This window comes from Ostrea edulis, chromosome 9 (genome assembly GCF_947568905.1).
Source record: "Ostrea edulis chromosome 9, xbOstEdul1.1, whole genome shotgun sequence".
NCBI lineage: Eukaryota > Metazoa > Mollusca > Bivalvia > Ostreida > Ostreidae > Ostrea > Ostrea edulis.
The window spans coordinates 30919406-30938816 of NC_079172.1; the positions used below are offsets into that span (position 1 = coordinate 30919406).

Sequence of the window (19411 nt, forward strand, 5' to 3'; positions counted from 1 at the left end):
CCAAATTCCATAATATTAAACCGAAACCGCGCATATAAGGCCCTAACTGATACTTGATATATTCGGAAGGGAGTGATGAACTTTCCGATACTAGTAAACTGTCCAGTATTTGCATTATATGTGAGACTGGATTTAATTTAATTGACGTACAGTTCTTTAGAATAGATCATTGTTAAACCACGGGCCTTCGGGCATGGATCATGCACCCCCTCACTTATTTTTGTCTGATCTGGGATCAACACATTTATATTGTTTTTAAACTAATGTTTTGTAAATATACATTAAAGATTATTGAAATCTGTGTTAGGTATTATTAAAAATCTCGTTGTCAGTGATGATATTTCTTCTTACAATCGCTGAAAACATAATTTATTACATTTTTAGATGATGCTATTAATGTATATTTACAATGCATAAATTATATAGATGTGTAGAAGGGTAGGGGGTGTGTTGCATGATCCATCATGCCTCAAATGCCTGTGTATATATTAAAAACTACCCCTATCATAATTATTGTGACATCTCCACGTGCGACTTCTGGTGAAATATCGAGCCGGAAACGTACGATAAAAAATAAGCAATAAATTGTGACGCGCGGAATACTACTTGCCGTCTGTTGTTTGACCTACGTACTGATCTGGCAAATATCGCAACTAATGAGATTAATGCAGTATTACAATATTATATAACTGCGACACATAACAGGGCTGCTAAAACTCTCAATGTTTGAGCTGTATTTACATAACTGACATCTGAAATCTAAGCATGTTTTGAGACCTCCATATTAGGCAAAGGGTTATCCAGTCTGATCTTTACCACCTTCAGGTTTCTGGGGCGTTTGAAGGGTGTCATTGGGGGTTCTTTTAAAACAACCGCCATTCTTTAATTGTCATACAGAATAGACAAATGTCTCCTCAGAATATATTTGAAGTATTGGGTACGGATGACCCAGTAAGTAGTGATTAGAGGAACACTGTCATATATATATATATATATATATATATATATATATATATATATATATGTATATATATATATATATATATAATTGCTACCCTAAGTGAAGAAATATTGAACAAGTAAAGCACAGGAAAATTCACTATTAAAGAATATACACGTTCGTCCCAGCCCGGGATTGAATCCACACCCTGCGGAACCAAAACATTGTACGACCAACGCAATAGTTCAGAGTTTGGCAAACATGTTGTCAATAACGTAATCTCAGATGAGATTGGGCTTGAATGAATATCTGGACTGACGCCTTCACCGAATCTCGGAGCAGTTCTTCATAATTCATGTCTGGAAATTTACTTTCAGATCCAGTCAGTTCTAGCAATTAAATTGCACTTGGGTGACACTACTGTTCGCTTCAAATGAGTGATTTGACTGTTAAACTAACCTTTTATCACCATCAATTTTGCATTGCTTACCGTTTAGGTATGAAAATCTTAAAATGAAAAGAGTCACTAAATTTTCCCCGTTTAAATGATGACTTCCATGGCACAATATTTTATCTCCTGAAATTGAAGAGTTCCTATAGTCTGTATCATTTAGTTACTGATACATTGTATCTCCACATACCGTCTTGTATATCGCTAATTAAAAAAACACAAAAACTATTGGAACTCTCCTATTTCGAGAGTTAAAATATTGCGCCATGGAACTCATCATTTGAACGGAAAATTTAGTAATAGTTTATTTTATGGAATTTACATACTTAGCCGGTAAGTAATGAAGCATTAATAGTGATACAAATTTGGTTTAATAGTCAAGTAACTGATTTGAAGCGAACAGCAGTGTCACCTAAGTGTACATCAATTACTAGAACCGGCCGAAGTTGAAAGCAAATTTCCAGACATGAATTATGAAGGACTGCTCCGAGATTCGGTGAAGGCGTCAGTCCAAATATTCAGCCAAGACGAATCTCAGCCGAGATTAGTCAATAACGACGCAATTCTCACCACGTCATTGCACGATACATGGTCATTGAGAAATGGGGTAGGCTACAACTATTTGATGCTATAGATTAAGATTGGCTGTATATCGTATATTGTCCCTCTCGACATTTTTTTTTAACTCATATGGAGAAGTCCTAATTGCCGGTGAAGGACTGCAAAATCTAGACCTATGCTCAACGCCTACGGCCTTTGAGCAGTGAGGGTTCTTTAGCGTGCCACACCTATTGTGACACAGGACATCCGATGGAACTGTCACTGCCTGTTTTAACGATTGCTGTCGCGACCGGGATTCGAACCCCGACCTTTCGCATGCGGGGTGAATGTTCTACCTCAAGACCAACGTGACGGTCTATAGATTAAGAGGATCATGCAAGATGCACACTACATTTCAAATGTTTTATAAAGCATAGATAAATACCGGTAAATATATGGAGTTGTCACCACAATAAAATACACTTAACAGTAGTGAAAAAGTTGAACAAATGTAAGAGTAAAAACTGATATGACAATAAAACTACAAACATGTATAGATACCTACATCAGTTTACACTTAATATCAGTATGAGAAAAACTGTTGACACGCCTTGAAACAGAAAATCAGACATTGTAATAACTAACCTATATATATATATATATATATATATATATATATATATATATATATATATATCACATTGTAATAACTAAACTATATATATATATATATATATATATCACATTGTAATAACTAAACTATATATCACACATTGTAATAACTAACCTATATATATATATATATATATATATATATATATATATATCTCATTGTAATAACTAAACTATATATCACACATTGTAATAACTAACCTATATATATATCACATATTGTAATAACTAACCTATATATATATCACATATTGTAATAACTAACCTATATATATATCACACATTGTAATAACTAAACTATATATAACACATTGTAATAACTAAACTATATATAACACATTGTAATAACTAACCTATATATATCACACATTGTTATAACTAACCTATATATATATATATATATATATATATATATATATATATCACACATTGTAATAACTAACCCATATATATCACACATTGTAATAACTAACCTATATATATCACACATTGTTATAACAAACATCACATTGTAATAACTAAACTATATATATCACACATTGTTATAACTAACCTATATATCACACGATGCAATAACTAACATATATATATATATATATATATATATATATATATATATATATATATATCACATATCATAATAACCAATATTCAGATTTCAAAACAATTACATACTGTATACACTGTTGAAAGAAATACATGTGGTTTTTTGTTAATTTGACGACTAGACATGACATTGACAGCTCAATCTTTTTGCTCAGTAAATTCCATCATATTTTGATTTTCTGGACTGTCTGAATTTTCAACGTTTTCCTTTTTGTTCATCATTCTCCGCCCTAAAGGCTCCATTAATATAATAACCGTGGCCATTACAGCGGAAGCTCCCATATAGTAGAAAGAAGTCAGATAGGATCCGGTGTGATCTCGTAACTTACCTACAAGTAAAGAAGGGACACATCAATAAGATGTTGAGTATTTGCTGTAGTATTAGCCAGTTTCCGTACATAAACTGACAGTCTATACTTCATGTAAGAATGAGAATATGAGTTCTAGTAGATGGGTCAGTACCTATAAGAATAAGACATACAAGATACACACACAAAAAAAGACACCAAAAATATTCCGATTTAGCCCTACTGAATATCATTTCTTTATAGATCTAGGGTGGAATTCTGAGACAAAAACGGCAAATCTCTTGGATAAAAGTGGCGGCAGAAGCGCCAGATTTATTGGAATAACTCTTCTATGAAAGCCGACGCCATATTTCTTAGTTGAAGACAAAAATGCCGAATCTGATGATCTTGGGAGAAAGTTGGTGACAGTAGGCACCACATCTTGTAACTGAAGAGGTTCAATGAATCTCCTTAAAGAGTATCTTGTTTTAAAGCCAGCGTTTTTTTTTCGCTGCATCTAATACATTCTGCAGGAGGTTTGGCGCTTTTTTTCGCCACATGGTGCATAATAAAACATTGTGATGAAATTTATACTGCTTTTCACGACTTCTTACATAGACTATTAGCCAGAACAGAAGCGTGAAAGGGGATTGGGGGTGATATTATACCAAGCGTTTATATAATGCATGGGTATAATTATGTGTTACACGTACCTATAATCACTGTTGCCAGAGCAATGGAGGAACCCATTGTAAGAGTGACGGTGGTAAGACCATGACGCAGGTTCTCTAATCCTAAGAAATCCACAATTATAACCGGATATAATGAAAAGTACACTTGACCAAATATACCATAAATTACACAAAATATAATCAAAGTAGGGAAGTTAGTGTAAAATTGCACAAAGAGACAAGACAATCCATTCATTAACATGGTTATTGCTAAAATTTGGTGTCTCTTCAGAGTTTTGCTGTCGGCAATGAAAGTCAATCCAATTCTACCGAGAACGTCACTCGCAGCGGAAATGGTAACCAATAGAGCTACGTTCTCATCGCTTATTTCGCAGTCACGTGCAAATGGAGGTATGTAACTGATAGGTAAAGCAGTAGTTGGCGCATACAGCACAGAACTCAGCGTAAAAATGTAGAATAATGGATTTTTAAACAGAGAAAAATTGAAAATTTCGTGCGAATTTCGGCCTCTCTCTTTTGCCCGGCATTGAGAGTATGCCTCCCCTCTCTCTGTTGAGGGCAACCAACCCATAGGCTGAAGAGATGATGAAATCTTGAGTTTTCCAAAACCCTCTTGTAAGTCATGCACACTGGTGGCTGTTCTTTGAGTAAGGTTTGAAACTTTAGTACATTCTGTTAAGTTTTCCGACTGAGTTCTTCTTCTTCCAGCTACCGGACGAATCTGGTATCCATATGTTTTGAAGTTTGGAAGAGTATGCGTGCGGTTTAATTTTTCATACGAATCAGTCTGTTTGGTTTCTTCATCAGTTGCACAGCCAATATTACCATCGTCTTTGACCAATGTGATAGCATTATCTTCATCTTTTTCTGGTGGCAAGGGTCTCAATAATGCCCCACAAACAATGACTTGAAACATGATGCCACTAACTATTAATAGAGTTCCTGCTAGTCCATAAAAGTCCAGAGAGATTTTCAATAAAATGGGCCAAATTAATCCGCCTGCGCTACCTCCGATGTTAGCTACACTGTTGGCTAAACCTCTCCTCTTCTCAAAAGAGTTCGTCAGAATCAGCGTCATTGAAAGGTGTGTCATCGCAGCACCCATACCTATATAATACAATTATTGTAAAATGAGATTATCTAAACTTTCCAATTTTTTATTTTGTCTTTGATATCTCTACCAATGGTAAAGATAACCATTTCCTCATGAATGCGTTGCAGTTGTAAATAATGTGCGTATGAATACAGATAAATATGGTACATGTATGTCTATTTTAACAACTGGAAATTATGACAGAAAAGAAAGCAAAATGTAAATATAAGAAATGAATTTCATTTCATAAAATAACCACAACACTAACACGTTTCATAAAGTAAAAAGAATCTGCCAGAAGACATTGTGTCTAGAAGGTTAGGGTTGGACCTATAAAATAAAACTGCAAGAAGGCATCGTGGACTTAGTGAAAGATAAGCCGGTGTTTGACAATCGACAAAAATGCAAATTATAGTGAACTGCAGAATATAAAGGGCTGTACCTCACACACATTGTTTATGTTCATAGAGCCAACAGCTCGCTCTGTCCACCAGCGCCCATTCTCTAGTTTAGATACCATGAGGAATAAAAAAAAAAAACGCGCATAGAGACAGTCAACATTCTCTCAAATCGAATAATTGTATCGTTCTCAAAACCTCATCCATAAAGTATCAGGTGCCCAGAAATATAGGTCCTGAATAGGGTTACATTTTCACATTCCTTCACTAAGAGGTTTGCTTTTTTTTTTTTTTTTTTTTTTTTTTTTTTTTTTTTTTATCTTAGAGCTCTTTGATTCTTTCTTTAACGTCTCCATATGAGTGAAAAATTCTCGAACGAGACGTTAAGCAAGATACAATCAAAATCAATCAATCTTTGATTCTTTCACAATGAGGATCTGAGAACTCTTTGATTCTTTCATAATGAGGATCTGAGAGCTCTTTGATTCCTTAACAACGAATATCTGAGAACTCTTTGATTCTTTCACAACGAGGACCTGAGAGCTCTTTGATTCTTTCACAATGAGAATCCGAGAGCTCTTTGATTCTTTTACATTGAGGTTTCAATGTATTCATTTTGGGAGCTCTTTGATTCAGGAGTGATCAACAGTCTCGTTTCATAGCGATCTAGTTTGCCAATACAACCTATCATTGGGTCAAATGCTGTCTGACGTATTTCATACCGATGTTAGGCCATTCTTGGCACACTGATTTTGACTTCGGATAACTCTGTTTACCTGATCAAGATATAGGCACCTGATCCCCGCCTCTGGTGTGTCCAGGGGTCAGTGTTTGCTCAACTCTCTATTTTGTATTGCTTATAAGAGTTATGAAATTGATCACTGTTCGTTATCTTCACCTTTCATCTATCAAATATAACGGATGGTAGTGCTTCTAACTTTTGAATTTATGTGGTGCTAGCGGTGTATATTTACATTCACTGAATCTTTTCTCTTATATTTCTATTATAATTGCTTTCATTTGCGACAATGAATGCTTGTTTGTTGCAAAATAGTTCGATATGGGTTTTTAGAACCACCTGTCTGTGTAATCATTACCAAATATGGAGCGTCATCAAGGTCAAAGGGTGGATTGACTGTTTACATAACGAATGAGTCAACCATATGATATTTTAGTACTTAAATCTAGTTTATTTTTTTAAAAAACAATACATACAAATATAAATATCAGGGATCGAAATTAACATATGCCCGTCAGACTGTGACCGGTTAAGTCTGGCTGACTGACTGACATTTGTTTTAGTCAGTCCGATGAGACTGGTTAATTTTCTAAAGCATCATTTGGAAAATATACTCATGAAATTTACGCATTTGGCATGCTTTGATATGAAGACCTATCAGACAAATCTGATTTTTAAAATATAAATCCCACATTTAAGTGTTACAATCTTGTTTTAGACATATTGAGCTAAATTAATAACATTAATGAAATATGTTTAATTATTTCTGGAAAACTCTGTTGGACTGGTAAATTTTTCAGCAGACTGGTTGAAATTATACCCCATCAGTCCGGCTGGACTGGTGCCATAAAAAAAGTTAGCTTCAAGTCCTGAATATAAACAATGAAATGTCTTTCTTTGTTGTTTCATCGGGTGATGAAGGAAGCAATCATTGCAGAATTTTGTTTTTACATAACCCGCTTCAAGCAAGGTACCTTCATCACCCGATGAAACAACAAAGAACGCATTTTATTGTATAGATATACGTGGTGTTGGGATATCGATACAAGTGAATTTCATTGTAAATGGTCGTAAAATCGTTAAAATCTCCCGTTCTCATATTTCTTTCTTTTGGAAATTGAGTAAGGTATCTTTTCTATGTTCCTGGGGATAACACGAATGTATCTATTCCATCAATCAACCCTTTGCCTCCGTAAGTCACGGATGGGTTGCCCTATATACAGATCCATAGGACCTTTCCCGATACAGGGTCTACTAACTCAGACTCTTGTAGCAGTTGTTCTCTAGTAAATGGACCTCTAAGATATTGTTGATCCTGCGACAATCGTTTTGAAGGGGTGTAAAACGTAAATTTCTCCTGTATTTTCGGGCACAGGTATATCATAAGAAGTGAAATACGGGAGGATGAATGTAATCTGGAAAAGAAGGGGATACGCTTCATTGAGTTGAGGATATATTCTAGTCCTTCCATGACCGATTGGTCTATTACTCTACGATGGCGAGAAAATTCCCACTGGCAGAAATAACAAACTGTAAACTGCTTTCCACTTTAACACAAAACGAGGATGTGTTTTTAAATTCGGTACTTTATATCATTATACCTTCATGTAAAATACTCGAATCTATTTGGTCGAGAAGCATTTGAAAAACATATTTTTACCCTATGAGAACAGAAAGCACGCGCTCCAGGGTGATAGTATCTAGCAACGGGTAACAGTACTTGGCAACAGGTGATATTATAAAAGATTATCACATGCGTCAAATTTATGCGCATACGGTTCGCCGTAGATTGTTAGACGACGTCGTTTGACACGAATACCCGCATATCGATGCAAGGTGAAGATAACGAACAGTGATCAATCTCATAACTCCTATAAGCAATACAAAATAGATAGTTGGGCAAACACGGACCCCTGGACACACCAGAGGCGGGATCAGGTGCCTAGGAGGAGTAAGCATCTCCTGTTGACCGGTCACACCCGCCGTGAGCCCTATATCCTGATCAGGTAAACGGAGTTATCCGCAGTCAAAATCAATGTGCCAAGAACGGCTTAACAATCGGTATGAAACACGTCAGACAGCATTTGACCCAAATGCGAGGTTGTACTGACGAAGTTGCATTAGCAAAACACGAAGTCCAAGTGATTTCTCATAATAAGTTGTTACGTATGAAGGTATATCGCAGATTAATGACCGCGACGTTCCTTTGATCTTTGCAATAATCGGGGTAGAATGGTTCTTCGATGTGTGTTTTTTTTGAAAATAGCATTATTACACTAAATGTGACTGACATTTTAAATTTCAATTCTTCAAGCCAGTTTTAAGAGCATTTCAATATCATAATATATTCATTTACCGATAAGGTTTATATATACATAACTAAAGCGTTCCTAAACGTCTTCGTGTATCTTTTAAATCTTTTTAACTATATTTTTATCGATCATTACGAAAAGTAATTATTATTTATCTATCTATTTATCTATCTTTCTATATATATATATATTACATGCTTATATATGACTGTTAAAACTGGTAAATGTGGCAAATATAAGAGGTACAGATTTTGAAAGGTTGTACTTTTAAGAACACATTTCATTTTTGAGAGTACATGAGGGTATGGATTGCGACACTTCACGCCTCAATACTTCATGAGTATGCCAGCACTTCATATCATCATGCTTGTTTTTCAAATTGAAATTTATTTTGGATATTTACATTCTACTTTCATTTTCATTAGAATAGGTGACTATATTTAAGATTCATGCGCACATTGTTCACAACTGCAGCACATTCATGAGGAGATGGTTATCATTGCAATTGTTAAAAATATGAAAAGCAAAAACATTGGAAATGTAAATATTTCGATATTAATTAATGTATATGGATAAATAAAAAAAGCTTTACAGCCCGTTTTTCAAAGCGCCTATAATGTTTTCAAATAATTTACCTATTGAAGGCCTGATCCTATGATATGTAAATATATACATGTAAGGCGTATCTCTGTAATATGGTGGTGATGGAGCGAAAGTTACAGAGTATTCATACTTACCAAAAATGAATCCTTGTGTTGCCATCAGGACTGCCACATTAGGAGCGAATGCGTTGCCAATTTGTGATGCTGCCGACAAAAAAGCGCCGTACATAACCAATTCGCGCTCAGTGAAAAATCTGGTTCCTATCCCCAAAACAACCATCGCTGAAAAAGACACCAAAGGTATAAATCAGCATGACGCCATTGTATGATGCGGAGGTAAATTGAGCTTTTGGTTTGTTAAAGAAAATGAGTCAGATTCAAATATTTTTCTGAATGGATGGATTGTACAAATTAAGTTGTAAGGAAATTATTACTCTCGTTTCATGCTTAACATAAGACAAGATATCGTTCAAAATATGAAAGAGGAATCGAAATTTCCGCACAAGTAATGCTGCTACTGATTGTTTGAATGGAGATCACCATGGAAACCTCAGAGGAAGTTGCGTCATATTTCTTCAAATAAGCCACGAAGAATATTCCAAAACTTTTCATGAAGCCGACAAATACAAAGAACTGCAACGTCGATGCTAAAATAAGAAAAATAAACCCAAATAGGAATTAACTGAAAAACTACATAACCTTGTACAAGTAGTTCACTAACTTAATATTGCAGACAGATTTTTATGTACATGTACGTACATGTAATAGATCAATGAAAATAAAACGATATATGCAATTATACTTAATAAAAGAACTAACCAGCCAAAACGACCCAGGCCCATCCCCTGTCGATTGGTCGTTTCTCCAAGGACGGCATCAATTATCTTATATCTGATATAGAAAAAAAAAATAATTTAAAAAAATGATTATTTGATAAATTGAAAGCAGTGCTAAATGACCAAACACGATGAATGTGGGTATGATTGAACCAAAGAATGATAACAGTTACAGTATAATGATTCAGATGAAATTGTGGTTGGTTGGTTTCTTGTTTAACGTCCCGTTCGAGAACTTTTCTCTCATATGGAGACGTCGTCATTTCCAGTGAAGGGCTGCAAAATTTAGGCCTACACTCGACGTTTACGGCCTTTGAGCAGGGAGTGATCTTTACCGTGCCACACCTGCTGTGACAAAGGACATCATTTTTTGCGGTCTCATCCGAAGGACCGCTCCAATTAGTCGCCGCTTACGACAAGCAAAGGGTACTGAGGACCTATTCTAACCCGGATCCCCACAGGATGATAAAATTGTGGATTCTTGAATGGAAATCAGGTCAAGGTCAACGATGAATCATCTGTTTACGGGAGGTAACGTTACGGTCAGAACAACATGAAGGAATAAATTTTATATTCTGTGAGTGTTTGTAAGATGAACTGCATCAGTAAAAATCATTCAAAAGAACAAGTGAAGATAACGGAGAGAGATTAATGAAAGGTGAAGAAAAAGAATAGTGATCAATCTCATAAATTCTATAAAGAGTACAAGATTCAGAGTAGGGCACACATGGACTCCTGGACATACCAGATGTTTTATGTTTACATGTTTCATTACCTCACTATCAACATGGTATTAACGTTGTCAGTTTCGGTGGAAACAAGCTTTTGTGCCGATAATTTTCAGTTCATTTTTTGTGCATGCGCAGTAAATTGGTTTTCCATTAACTATGTCAAACTGTGACTGGCTTTTATTTGGAAATATTTTTTTTCCAAATATCACCACACATGTTGTATTGGATGATGACAAGAGTTTGTTTACTCTCCTATATGAAATGCACGCGCATTCGATACACTGTGTTTACAAGCGCGATTGTGGGAGCCGGGGTTTATGCAAGTGAAAAGGGGAATCCTGTGTAAAAAATAATTTTAATTCACTTATTAATTAAAGATCGTTATTTTTATACCAAATAAATGTAAATTTCAAAGGATAAAAAAAACGCGTCCATGGCCCCTTTAAAATCCGCCGCTAATTACAGTCGCCTGATCATGTCCGAGGGACTCTGCAACATCGAAGAAACGGTGCAAATGTGATACCTCAGTGTCCAGTACTAGCACTGACCCTGACAATGCTGGACCCAGTGTGATACTGACCGTGAAGACGCTTGACTATAAATCACCAACGCCATTTTTTTTTTGGTTATGCAGACGTCCTCCCACCCCACTTTTGAGAGGAATCTCTTAGCGAAAAAACTCGAACACAATAGTGAAGCAGACGTTTACAACCTTGTGAACATCTGGTGTAAATCATTATCGATCATACTACAGACTCTGAACTTGAAAATCTACATGTATTGACAACATCGACCCCCAACGGAGATATGAACTTATATTTATTACAAACATGTTTACATTCTTTACATTTATCAGCTGTTTGTCAGCTGTTCGTCTCTATCGCTTGGACGTTTCTTTGTTTACGTGTTGAGTTTGTCACTATATATATATTTATTTATGATGTTACATTCTAGATCATCCTATGTTGTATCACATGTATCAAACTAATAGTTTCCACATCGTTTATGCATGTTATGTATGTGTGTTATAGTTTTGTTTTCATGTTTATCTAATCTTTTTTTCATTCTTTATTTGTGTTTCATGAATCCGTCATGAGCGTTGATGAGTCGAAATTATTAATCCGGAATTGTCGCTCCATTTCTGGGTTTCATAAATAGACATTAATCATGTGAACAAGCTCTAAATTGTTAATTTCCCCCTAGAATGGATCTTCATCTTTAATAGCCAAAGTATGATACTGTCTTTGATCGAAATAAAAGGGGTGTCACTGCGCATGTCTGGTCTATCATACACCAAACCACGCTTATAGAATTTTAAACGGAAGCAAGCCAGGCATGCGCACTGAAGCTTCGGAAACCAACTAGATTTCATGTGATTGTATGCCAACATATTTAATAATTATTATGTTAGTTTTACATCATCTTCGCTAGCCAATGATTTACGATCCGCTCCGCTTCTAGCCAATGATTTACGATCCGCTCCGCTTCTCTACAGTTGTAGAGAAGCGGAGCGGGTCGTAAATCATTGGCTAGCGAAGATTGTTCTACATCTAAATTTTAAAAATTATCAGTGTATTTTGACCTGGAAGTTTATACAAAATACAGAATCTCAACTATTTCAGGGCATACGATCTGTAACATCTTGGTCAGCAATTAAAAAACACTCTCAGCCACCACACACTCGCAGCCACCATACACTCAAACCACCACATATTCGCAGTCGTTCACGGGTTTTAGTAACATCACATTGTTTTCATTGCCAACAAATGGAAATGCTCAGTTTTGAATTGTCATATGTGGAGGTTAAGGGCCTACGTGTTTACACGAACGTAACTTCTGTACATATTGATTGACATGGCTGAAGAAAAGAAAAAATGTAAGAAACCGCGCTCTCTCAATGAAGATATTAGGACCCGTGTGCGCTTCAAAAACCGCTGTGATAGAATTGCCACGTTGTACTGGTTCAATTTTAATGGCAACTTGGTGAGATATTCTATTTTGAAGAAAGGGGAATATATTGACATGGTCACGTATGTGACACATCCTTGGTGTGCTAAAGAAATAGTTACAAACGATCGACTGCTGATCAACAAAGAGCCGGTGTATTATCCAACAGAGGAGGAGGGCATGATGTACAAACTCGTCTTCATCGATATCCCAGGTAAAAATATAATAATTCGGACACGGTGTACAAACTCGTCTTCATCGATATCCCAGGTAAAAATATAATAATTCGGACACGGTGTACAAACTCGTCTTCATCGATATCCCAGGTAAAAATATAATAATTCGGACACGGTGTACAAATTTGTCGTCATCGATATCCCAGGTAAAGATATAATAATTCGGACACGGTGTACAAACTTGTCTTCGTCGATATCCCAGGTAAAAATATAATAATTCGGACACGGTGTACAAACTTCTCTTCATCGATATCCCAGGTAAAATATAATAATTCGGACACGATGTACAAACTTGCCTTCATCGATATCCCAGGTAAAAATATAATAATTCGGACACGGTGTACAAACTTCTCTTCATCGATATTACAGGTAGAATATAATAATTCGGACACGGTGTACAAACTTGTATTCATCGATATCCCAGGTAAAATATAATAATTCGGACACGGTGTACAAACTCTTCTTCATCGATACCTCAGGTTTAAAAAACACTTATTGGAGAATGGATTGCTTACTCAGGTACTAGATTAAATCAATGAAAATTTGGGATAAAATATTAACACTATTCCCAAGCCATATTCTTAGATGATAATTTGTTTATGGAATACCGGAAACTGTAAACTTTAGGTATTCTTTATTTGATATTTGTAATTTGATGCTGACATTTCACGTTTTCTACAGTCTATTCTTTGCGGGAGAGATGTAAACAGATCATTTGGAAATCATTTCCCGACATCGATCCAAAGACTCTGGATATTCCAAGACTGCTCACTAAGGAACTGGACTCAAAGAAAACCGTGTCCTACACGGACTGCCAGGGTTTTCAGACGTCTCACTAAGGAAAACTGTGTGTTACACAATCTGCCACGATTTTCGTCATGTGTTTCATATTTATGATTTGAACATTTTGGGTTATATAATTGTGTTCAATTCTAAAAAAAAAAAATGTTTCTGATTCCCGGAAATTGCGAACATTTATGATTATTTTTATTGATGTTTGTATTTAGGTGTTTAGAGACAAACGCAGGATATAATAATGCTAAAATGTTTCAAGAACAAATACTTCGGGATCGTGCAATATTCATATATGTTAACATGATTTTATATCAATTCTTGCAGAGTTCTTTTCTGCTCATGACAGTTACGAAACCTATTTGTAAAATTCTTGAATGAAAGATAGAGAGAGGGGAAATAATAAACATCAAAAAGGAAGAACACGAAAAGTGATCAATCTCATAACTCCTATAATGAATACAAAGTTAAGAGTAGGGTAAATACAGACCCCCTGGACATACCAGAGGTGCACGTGGGTTCAGGTGCCTAGGAGAAGTAAGCATCTTCTGTCAAACAGTCACACGTGTCATGAGCCCTATATCTTGATTAGGTAAACGGAGTAATCCGTAGTCAAAATCGGTATGTAAAGAACGACCTACAATTTGTACAAAACACGCCAGACAGCGTTTGATCTAATGACAGATTGTAAATGTAAATTACATCATTATAACGACAATAGAATTTGCGAAATGCTGACATTGAACGAGACTGTAGAAACCATGTAACATCAACTTATTTGTCAGTAGCTTGCCTTGATTTAAAAATATCATGCCCTTGCTTATCAAATCAGTTGGGAGACATAAACACAATGTGCATATGATCATGTAATATTGCTATATAAATATGGGGAGTTGACGATAGATAAACTGAAGTCATCCTGGTTTTCATAATGTTGAGTTCTTTTAAAGTTTGCCGTTAACATTTGTGTTCAATAAAAGATATAAGTGTGAATCAGTCTCTGTTCTGTCTTTTGTTCACTGGGATATGTCGAATCGACATATGAGTGAAAAATATTATTGTCAATACATGTAGATAAATCGTCGATATATCTTTATATCGAATTGAAGGCCACAGCAAGATATTGTTTCTTCTCATGTAGAAGCTTTCGAATAGGGTTTAAACTCATCTTTGCAAGCCAAGTGTCCGATTCGCTTATTCTCATCTCCCACTTGGCGGATTTAGTTGCGACTGAACTGCCATCTAACGGATCGAGCGAGTTATCGTTGAAAGCAATAAAATGTTTTTTTAATTTATCATATGCATACTTGCTGTACGCCTATGTCAACTTTGTGTTTAAGGCGTATATCACGTATCAAAGCATGCCTTTCATATTTCAACGTTTCTACCTTTGCTTTGATATCGTACTCAATTTCGCCGAATTTGTTCAGTTTTAATCTAGCACTTACTGTCCTTTATCGTCATTTGGGTGAGGTACATAATTGATTATCTCTTGAAGTTGATCGTAAACCCCAAACATTTCTCTGAAAATCGTTGTCTTTGTGTTTTAGACAAAATGCCATGGTAAAGGCGACAATATGGGCTAGACATGGGGGCCATCATTACTCAAACAAAACTGTATGTATGGCGTGATTTGATTGGATGCCTTGGAAAGTCAAAACCAATCAGAACATCACTCGACCTATTCCGGAGAATATTCTCTGGAATAGGCCGAGTGATGTTCCGATTGAGTCAAAGCGTGATATTTTGAAGGCTTATAAATGCGACTAAGTCCGCCAAAGGGGAGATGAGAATAAGCGAAGAGGACACTTGGCTTGTGAAGATGAGTTTAGATTCGGACACGTGCTAATTTTCATTTTATTAATTCTGTTGGGGAATCTTCAAGGAGAAATTAAGTATGTTTTCATGAATCTACATGCATGTAAATAGAAGTTGTAGGTGCGGTGCCCTAACAAAACATGTGATATGTAATTGTTGGTATTTACTAGAACTTTAGACATGTTGATTTGTGATTCATCTATTTATCAATTACCGATAGCAGTTTGTTAATGATTAGAGCGTTCGCTTCGTGTTTTGGGGATTGTAGTTTCAAGCCCCACTCATGCCTTGACCACACCCGATTTGCTCTGCATTTAGAAATGAGAATTGTGGTTCTTTCAGATGGGACCTTTAAAACGAAAGTCCCGTTTTATGACAGATATTGCCGGGAACTTTGAAGGAATGTCACTGCTACGCGCCTCAGCGCCATACATAGATCTAAATGTGTAACTCTTCACCTACAGCTGGTGATATATCTACATGAGTGAACATTTCTCCAAGGGAAAACAAATAACGAAGGAAATAAAATCATTTTAATAATCAACGTAATATCCCCGAACTCACTGAATTTGACAGTTGTTAAATACGTCACTATAATTGAGACGTCATAACATACAATGTACGTTTTCTGGTATGTGCTAAGAAGCAGGTGCACACAGACACACTTCGTACGTCTGAAGCGGTTGATTGAAATAAGGACCTGTGCACTTTTTATTGTGACGTACTTTGTCAGTCATCGCGGTGATCATGAAATGATTATAAAGGAAACCAGCGTTTGAAAATGATTGTAAAAAAGTAGCAAAATGTTTTATAGATTTAAAATCAAAATCTGACCGTTGAATGCTCGAAAATCAGTTCACATCCAAAATACCGTCGTTTATGTATGCTTACATATCAAAGTTATATGCAGCTTTGCAAACTAACAATGATAATGCCTTAAAAAAAGGACACCAAATGATATTCAAAATTAAAACTTTTTATTGAAAAAAGTTTGATTATAAATGTATTTTCATGTGTAATCCATTTCACATAAAAAAAAAATGTTACCGTTACCATCTGGATGTGTTTGAGTAGATAAATAATTGATTACAATTTCTTTTTCCTTTTTTTAAATCCTCTACATCTATCATAGTAAAATGAACATACAGATATTAAAGGCTTGAATAAGGCGGTTAGCCGGCCAGCAGTTAATGTACATACCCGTGGTGAACTTTATCAATATTTAGGGGGAGATGTGTACTCATTGTTGTACTGATCCATACGTACACAGATAAATCTGATAAACGTGTATTAGATGACACATGTGTATCACAATGTTACGTGATTATCTATTTGTAAATAATGTTTTGATACTAAACACTGAGATCTATTTTTCATGTCTTCTAATTTATAGGCTTTACAGATCTATATGCATTTTGAGAGAGTCCGTGTTTGCCCTACTCTTAATTTTGTCCTCTTTAGGGGAATTAGAGAGATCTATCACGGTTATCTTCCCTTCATCCTGTCGATACATTTTGTCGGGATTATTACAGCATCTTAACGATTACGGTATGTTTCACCATATATCTTATATCATATATTATATCATAAAGCACTAAAATGACCCGATAACACGAACAGTGATAAATGTGAAATTTTTGGGACAATCCGTCCGTCCCTTCCTCCAGATGCAATGTAGCTACTACACGTGGTAACTAATTAAAAAAAAAAACTGCACAATTTCTGAGTTATAACAACATTATGTATATGTAATTCACCGATGAAGTTATATAAGCATTTCAAATTTCTAAATTTGAAATGCTTATATAACATCATCAGTGTCACTGTGAATTGCAAGCGGAGTATCCATATTCCCAGTCATATTTTAATGTCATGAACTGTAATTTTTGTTTTACCTTTCACAAACCAGTTTTATACCCCTGTTGCAAATCACCTGAATGGAGTTCTTGTATTCACTACAGAAATTCCTCTTGAAATTTACAAGAATTATGAATATACAGGAATCCTAATATGAAATGCAATGGGTCATTTATAACATGTATAGTCGTATCAAGAAAAAACCCACCAATATCCACGATGCATCTCAATGAAATAGTGACAATAACTGTAAAGAATATAATATTCATAATGATAATAAATTAATCATGTTAATCAGAACATTTTTAAAAAATCCTACCGTGATGGTAATGATGGGTTTTATCAATTAAAATAAATCCTACCGTGATGGTAATGATGGGTTTTATCAACTCCAAGGCAAAGCAGACTGTGTTGTGACAAGGGAGATTATTTGACTGAGGTAGCGATAGAAGTGTTTACTCTATCCAAACACGTCACCAGGGCCAGATATAATATAACGTAGTTTTTTAATCTCCAATATGTTTTTTGGGTGTTATCGTTTGGATTTGCGGTTATCAGAACAGATACTAAACCTATGGAAAACAATTTATCAAGTTCATGTACTTTTCTCGTCTTTCGTGATGTACATATGTACTTATGATATGTGTACTATGAATGCTAACACGTAATGTAGTTACAATGCCAAAACCGGAACTATATTCCGTGACGTAATTCTGATACAAATACATAACTACATACACAGTAACATAATTTTCAGTGGCGTAGCTACCATGTATTTTTGTATGCCAAAGCATCCACATTTTTTTCCAAAATAAATAAATAAAATAAGAGAGAGAGAGAGAGAGAGAGAGAGAGAGAGAGAGAGAGAGAGAGATCTATCTGGGTTGTTTTTAAATCTTATTAGTATGAGCGCCACATGTCATTTAGTATACCCTCGGTTATTTTCGGTGATAAAACTAGTTGACAAACATGTCGAAGTTAAAGTTAAATCAATTTTTCAAGAAGGCTCAGACAGTCCCACATGTTGAATCGGAAAGCTCCGCTGAACTTCAAAAGGACTCGCACAAGAGTGAATCAGTAGACACAACAATATTGCAACAAATCGTTCTTCCATATGTAGATCCATTTTGTTATGATGAGCCCTATGCGTGAGGGAGATAACCCTTAATTTTGAAATGAATTTCTAAATTTTGTAACAGCAATTAAATATACATCCGTATTTTCAAGCTAGTAACGAAGTACTTAGTTACATATATTAAATATATAGGAAAAATCATAAAAATCTTCCGATGAAAAAAGCGCTCATCCTTAGAGAATTTGACTCCACTTTTTTGGCACACTGTTTCCCCCTAAAATAGCTCTAAAACTTCATTGTTATTTCGGATTTCAAACATTTCGGTTGACCATCACTGAAGAGACATTATTTGTCGAAATGCGCATCTGGTACATCAAAATTGATACCGTACAAGTTTTACATTATGACCCCCTGGGTTGAGGCCTCTGCTGGTGGACTGTTAGTCCCCGAGGGTCTCTACAGCCCAGTAGCTAAGTACTTCGTTACTAGCTTGAAAATACGGATGCACATTTAATTGCTGTTACAAAATTTAGAAATTCATTTCAAAATTAAGGATTATTTCCCTCACGCATAGCTCTTATCCTTAGACGAATTTGACTCCACTTTTTTTGCACACTGGTTCCCCCTAAAATAGCTCTAAAACGTCATTGTTATTTCGGATTTCAAACATTTCGCTTGAGCATCACTGAAAAGACATTATTTGTCGAAATGCGCATCTGGTGCATCAAAATTGGTACCGTATAAGTTTTACATGTAAAACTTTGATCCCCTATTGTGGTCCCATCCT

The 19411-nt window shown here is 35.5% G+C and overlaps 2 protein-coding genes and 1 long non-coding RNA gene across 6 annotated transcripts in view; 2 read left to right on the top strand and 1 right to left on the bottom strand.

The window, feature by feature from the left end:
• The window catches only part of LOC125657742 (uncharacterized), a 51698-nt gene extending 47119 nt beyond the window's left edge, over positions 1-4579 (top strand). For both annotated transcript variants that reach the window (XR_008798782.1, XR_008798783.1), the window contains exon 3: positions 4460-4579. This is a non-coding gene — a long non-coding RNA (uncharacterized LOC125657742). The remainder of the gene's footprint in view (positions 1-4459) is intronic.
• On the bottom strand, positions 3065-19165 carry LOC125657740 (monocarboxylate transporter 12-like). Of its 3 annotated transcripts, none has more exons than XM_048888490.2 (6): positions 17912-19165; positions 10152-10223; positions 9836-9979; positions 9468-9614; positions 4210-5295; positions 3066-3538 (listed from the first exon to the last, which is right to left on the bottom strand). In XM_048888490.2, the coding sequence occupies exons 2-6, from the start codon at positions 10207-10209 to the stop codon at positions 3348-3350; spliced, it is 1626 nt and encodes a 541-aa protein (XP_048744447.2). In that variant the 5' UTR covers positions 10210-10223; positions 17912-19165; the 3' UTR covers positions 3066-3347. The 3 variants fall into 3 exon arrangements, with proteins under 3 accessions (XP_056006172.1, XP_048744447.2, XP_048744448.2); XM_048888491.2 differs by having other exon boundaries at positions 17869-19165; XM_056150197.1 differs by lacking the exon at positions 17912-19165 and having other exon boundaries at positions 3065-3538; positions 10152-10605.
• LOC130050344 (von Hippel-Lindau disease tumor suppressor-like) lies at positions 12393-14870 on the top strand. The gene is made up of 2 exons (XM_056150212.1): positions 12393-13060; positions 13764-14870. The coding sequence occupies exons 1-2, from the start codon at positions 12754-12756 to the stop codon at positions 13919-13921; spliced, it is 465 nt and encodes a 154-aa protein (XP_056006187.1). The 5' UTR covers positions 12393-12753; the 3' UTR covers positions 13922-14870.
• Positions 19166-19411: the final 246 nt, after the last annotated feature.

Excerpts from the sequence above, each read along its gene's own strand:
- LOC130050344 (XM_056150212.1), top strand. The coding sequence starts at position 12,754 with ATGGCTGAAGAAAAGAAAAAATGTAAGAAACCGCGCTCTCTCAATGAA. Across the intron at positions 13,061-13,763 it reads CGTCTTCATCGATATCCCAG|TCTATTCTTTGCGGGAGAGA; the intron begins GTAAAAATATAA and ends CGTTTTCTACAG.
- LOC125657740 (XM_056150197.1), bottom strand. The coding sequence starts at position 10,209 with ATGCCGTCCTTGGAGAAACGACCAATCGACAGGGGATGGGCCTGGGTC. Across the intron at positions 9,980-10,151 it reads GGCCTGGGTCGTTTTGGCTG|CATCGACGTTGCAGTTCTTT; the intron begins GTTAGTTCTTTT and ends TTCTTATTTTAG. Across the intron at positions 3,539-4,209 it reads TCTGGCAACAGTGATTATAG|GTAAGTTACGAGATCACACC; the intron begins GTACGTGTAACA and ends CTTTACTTGTAG.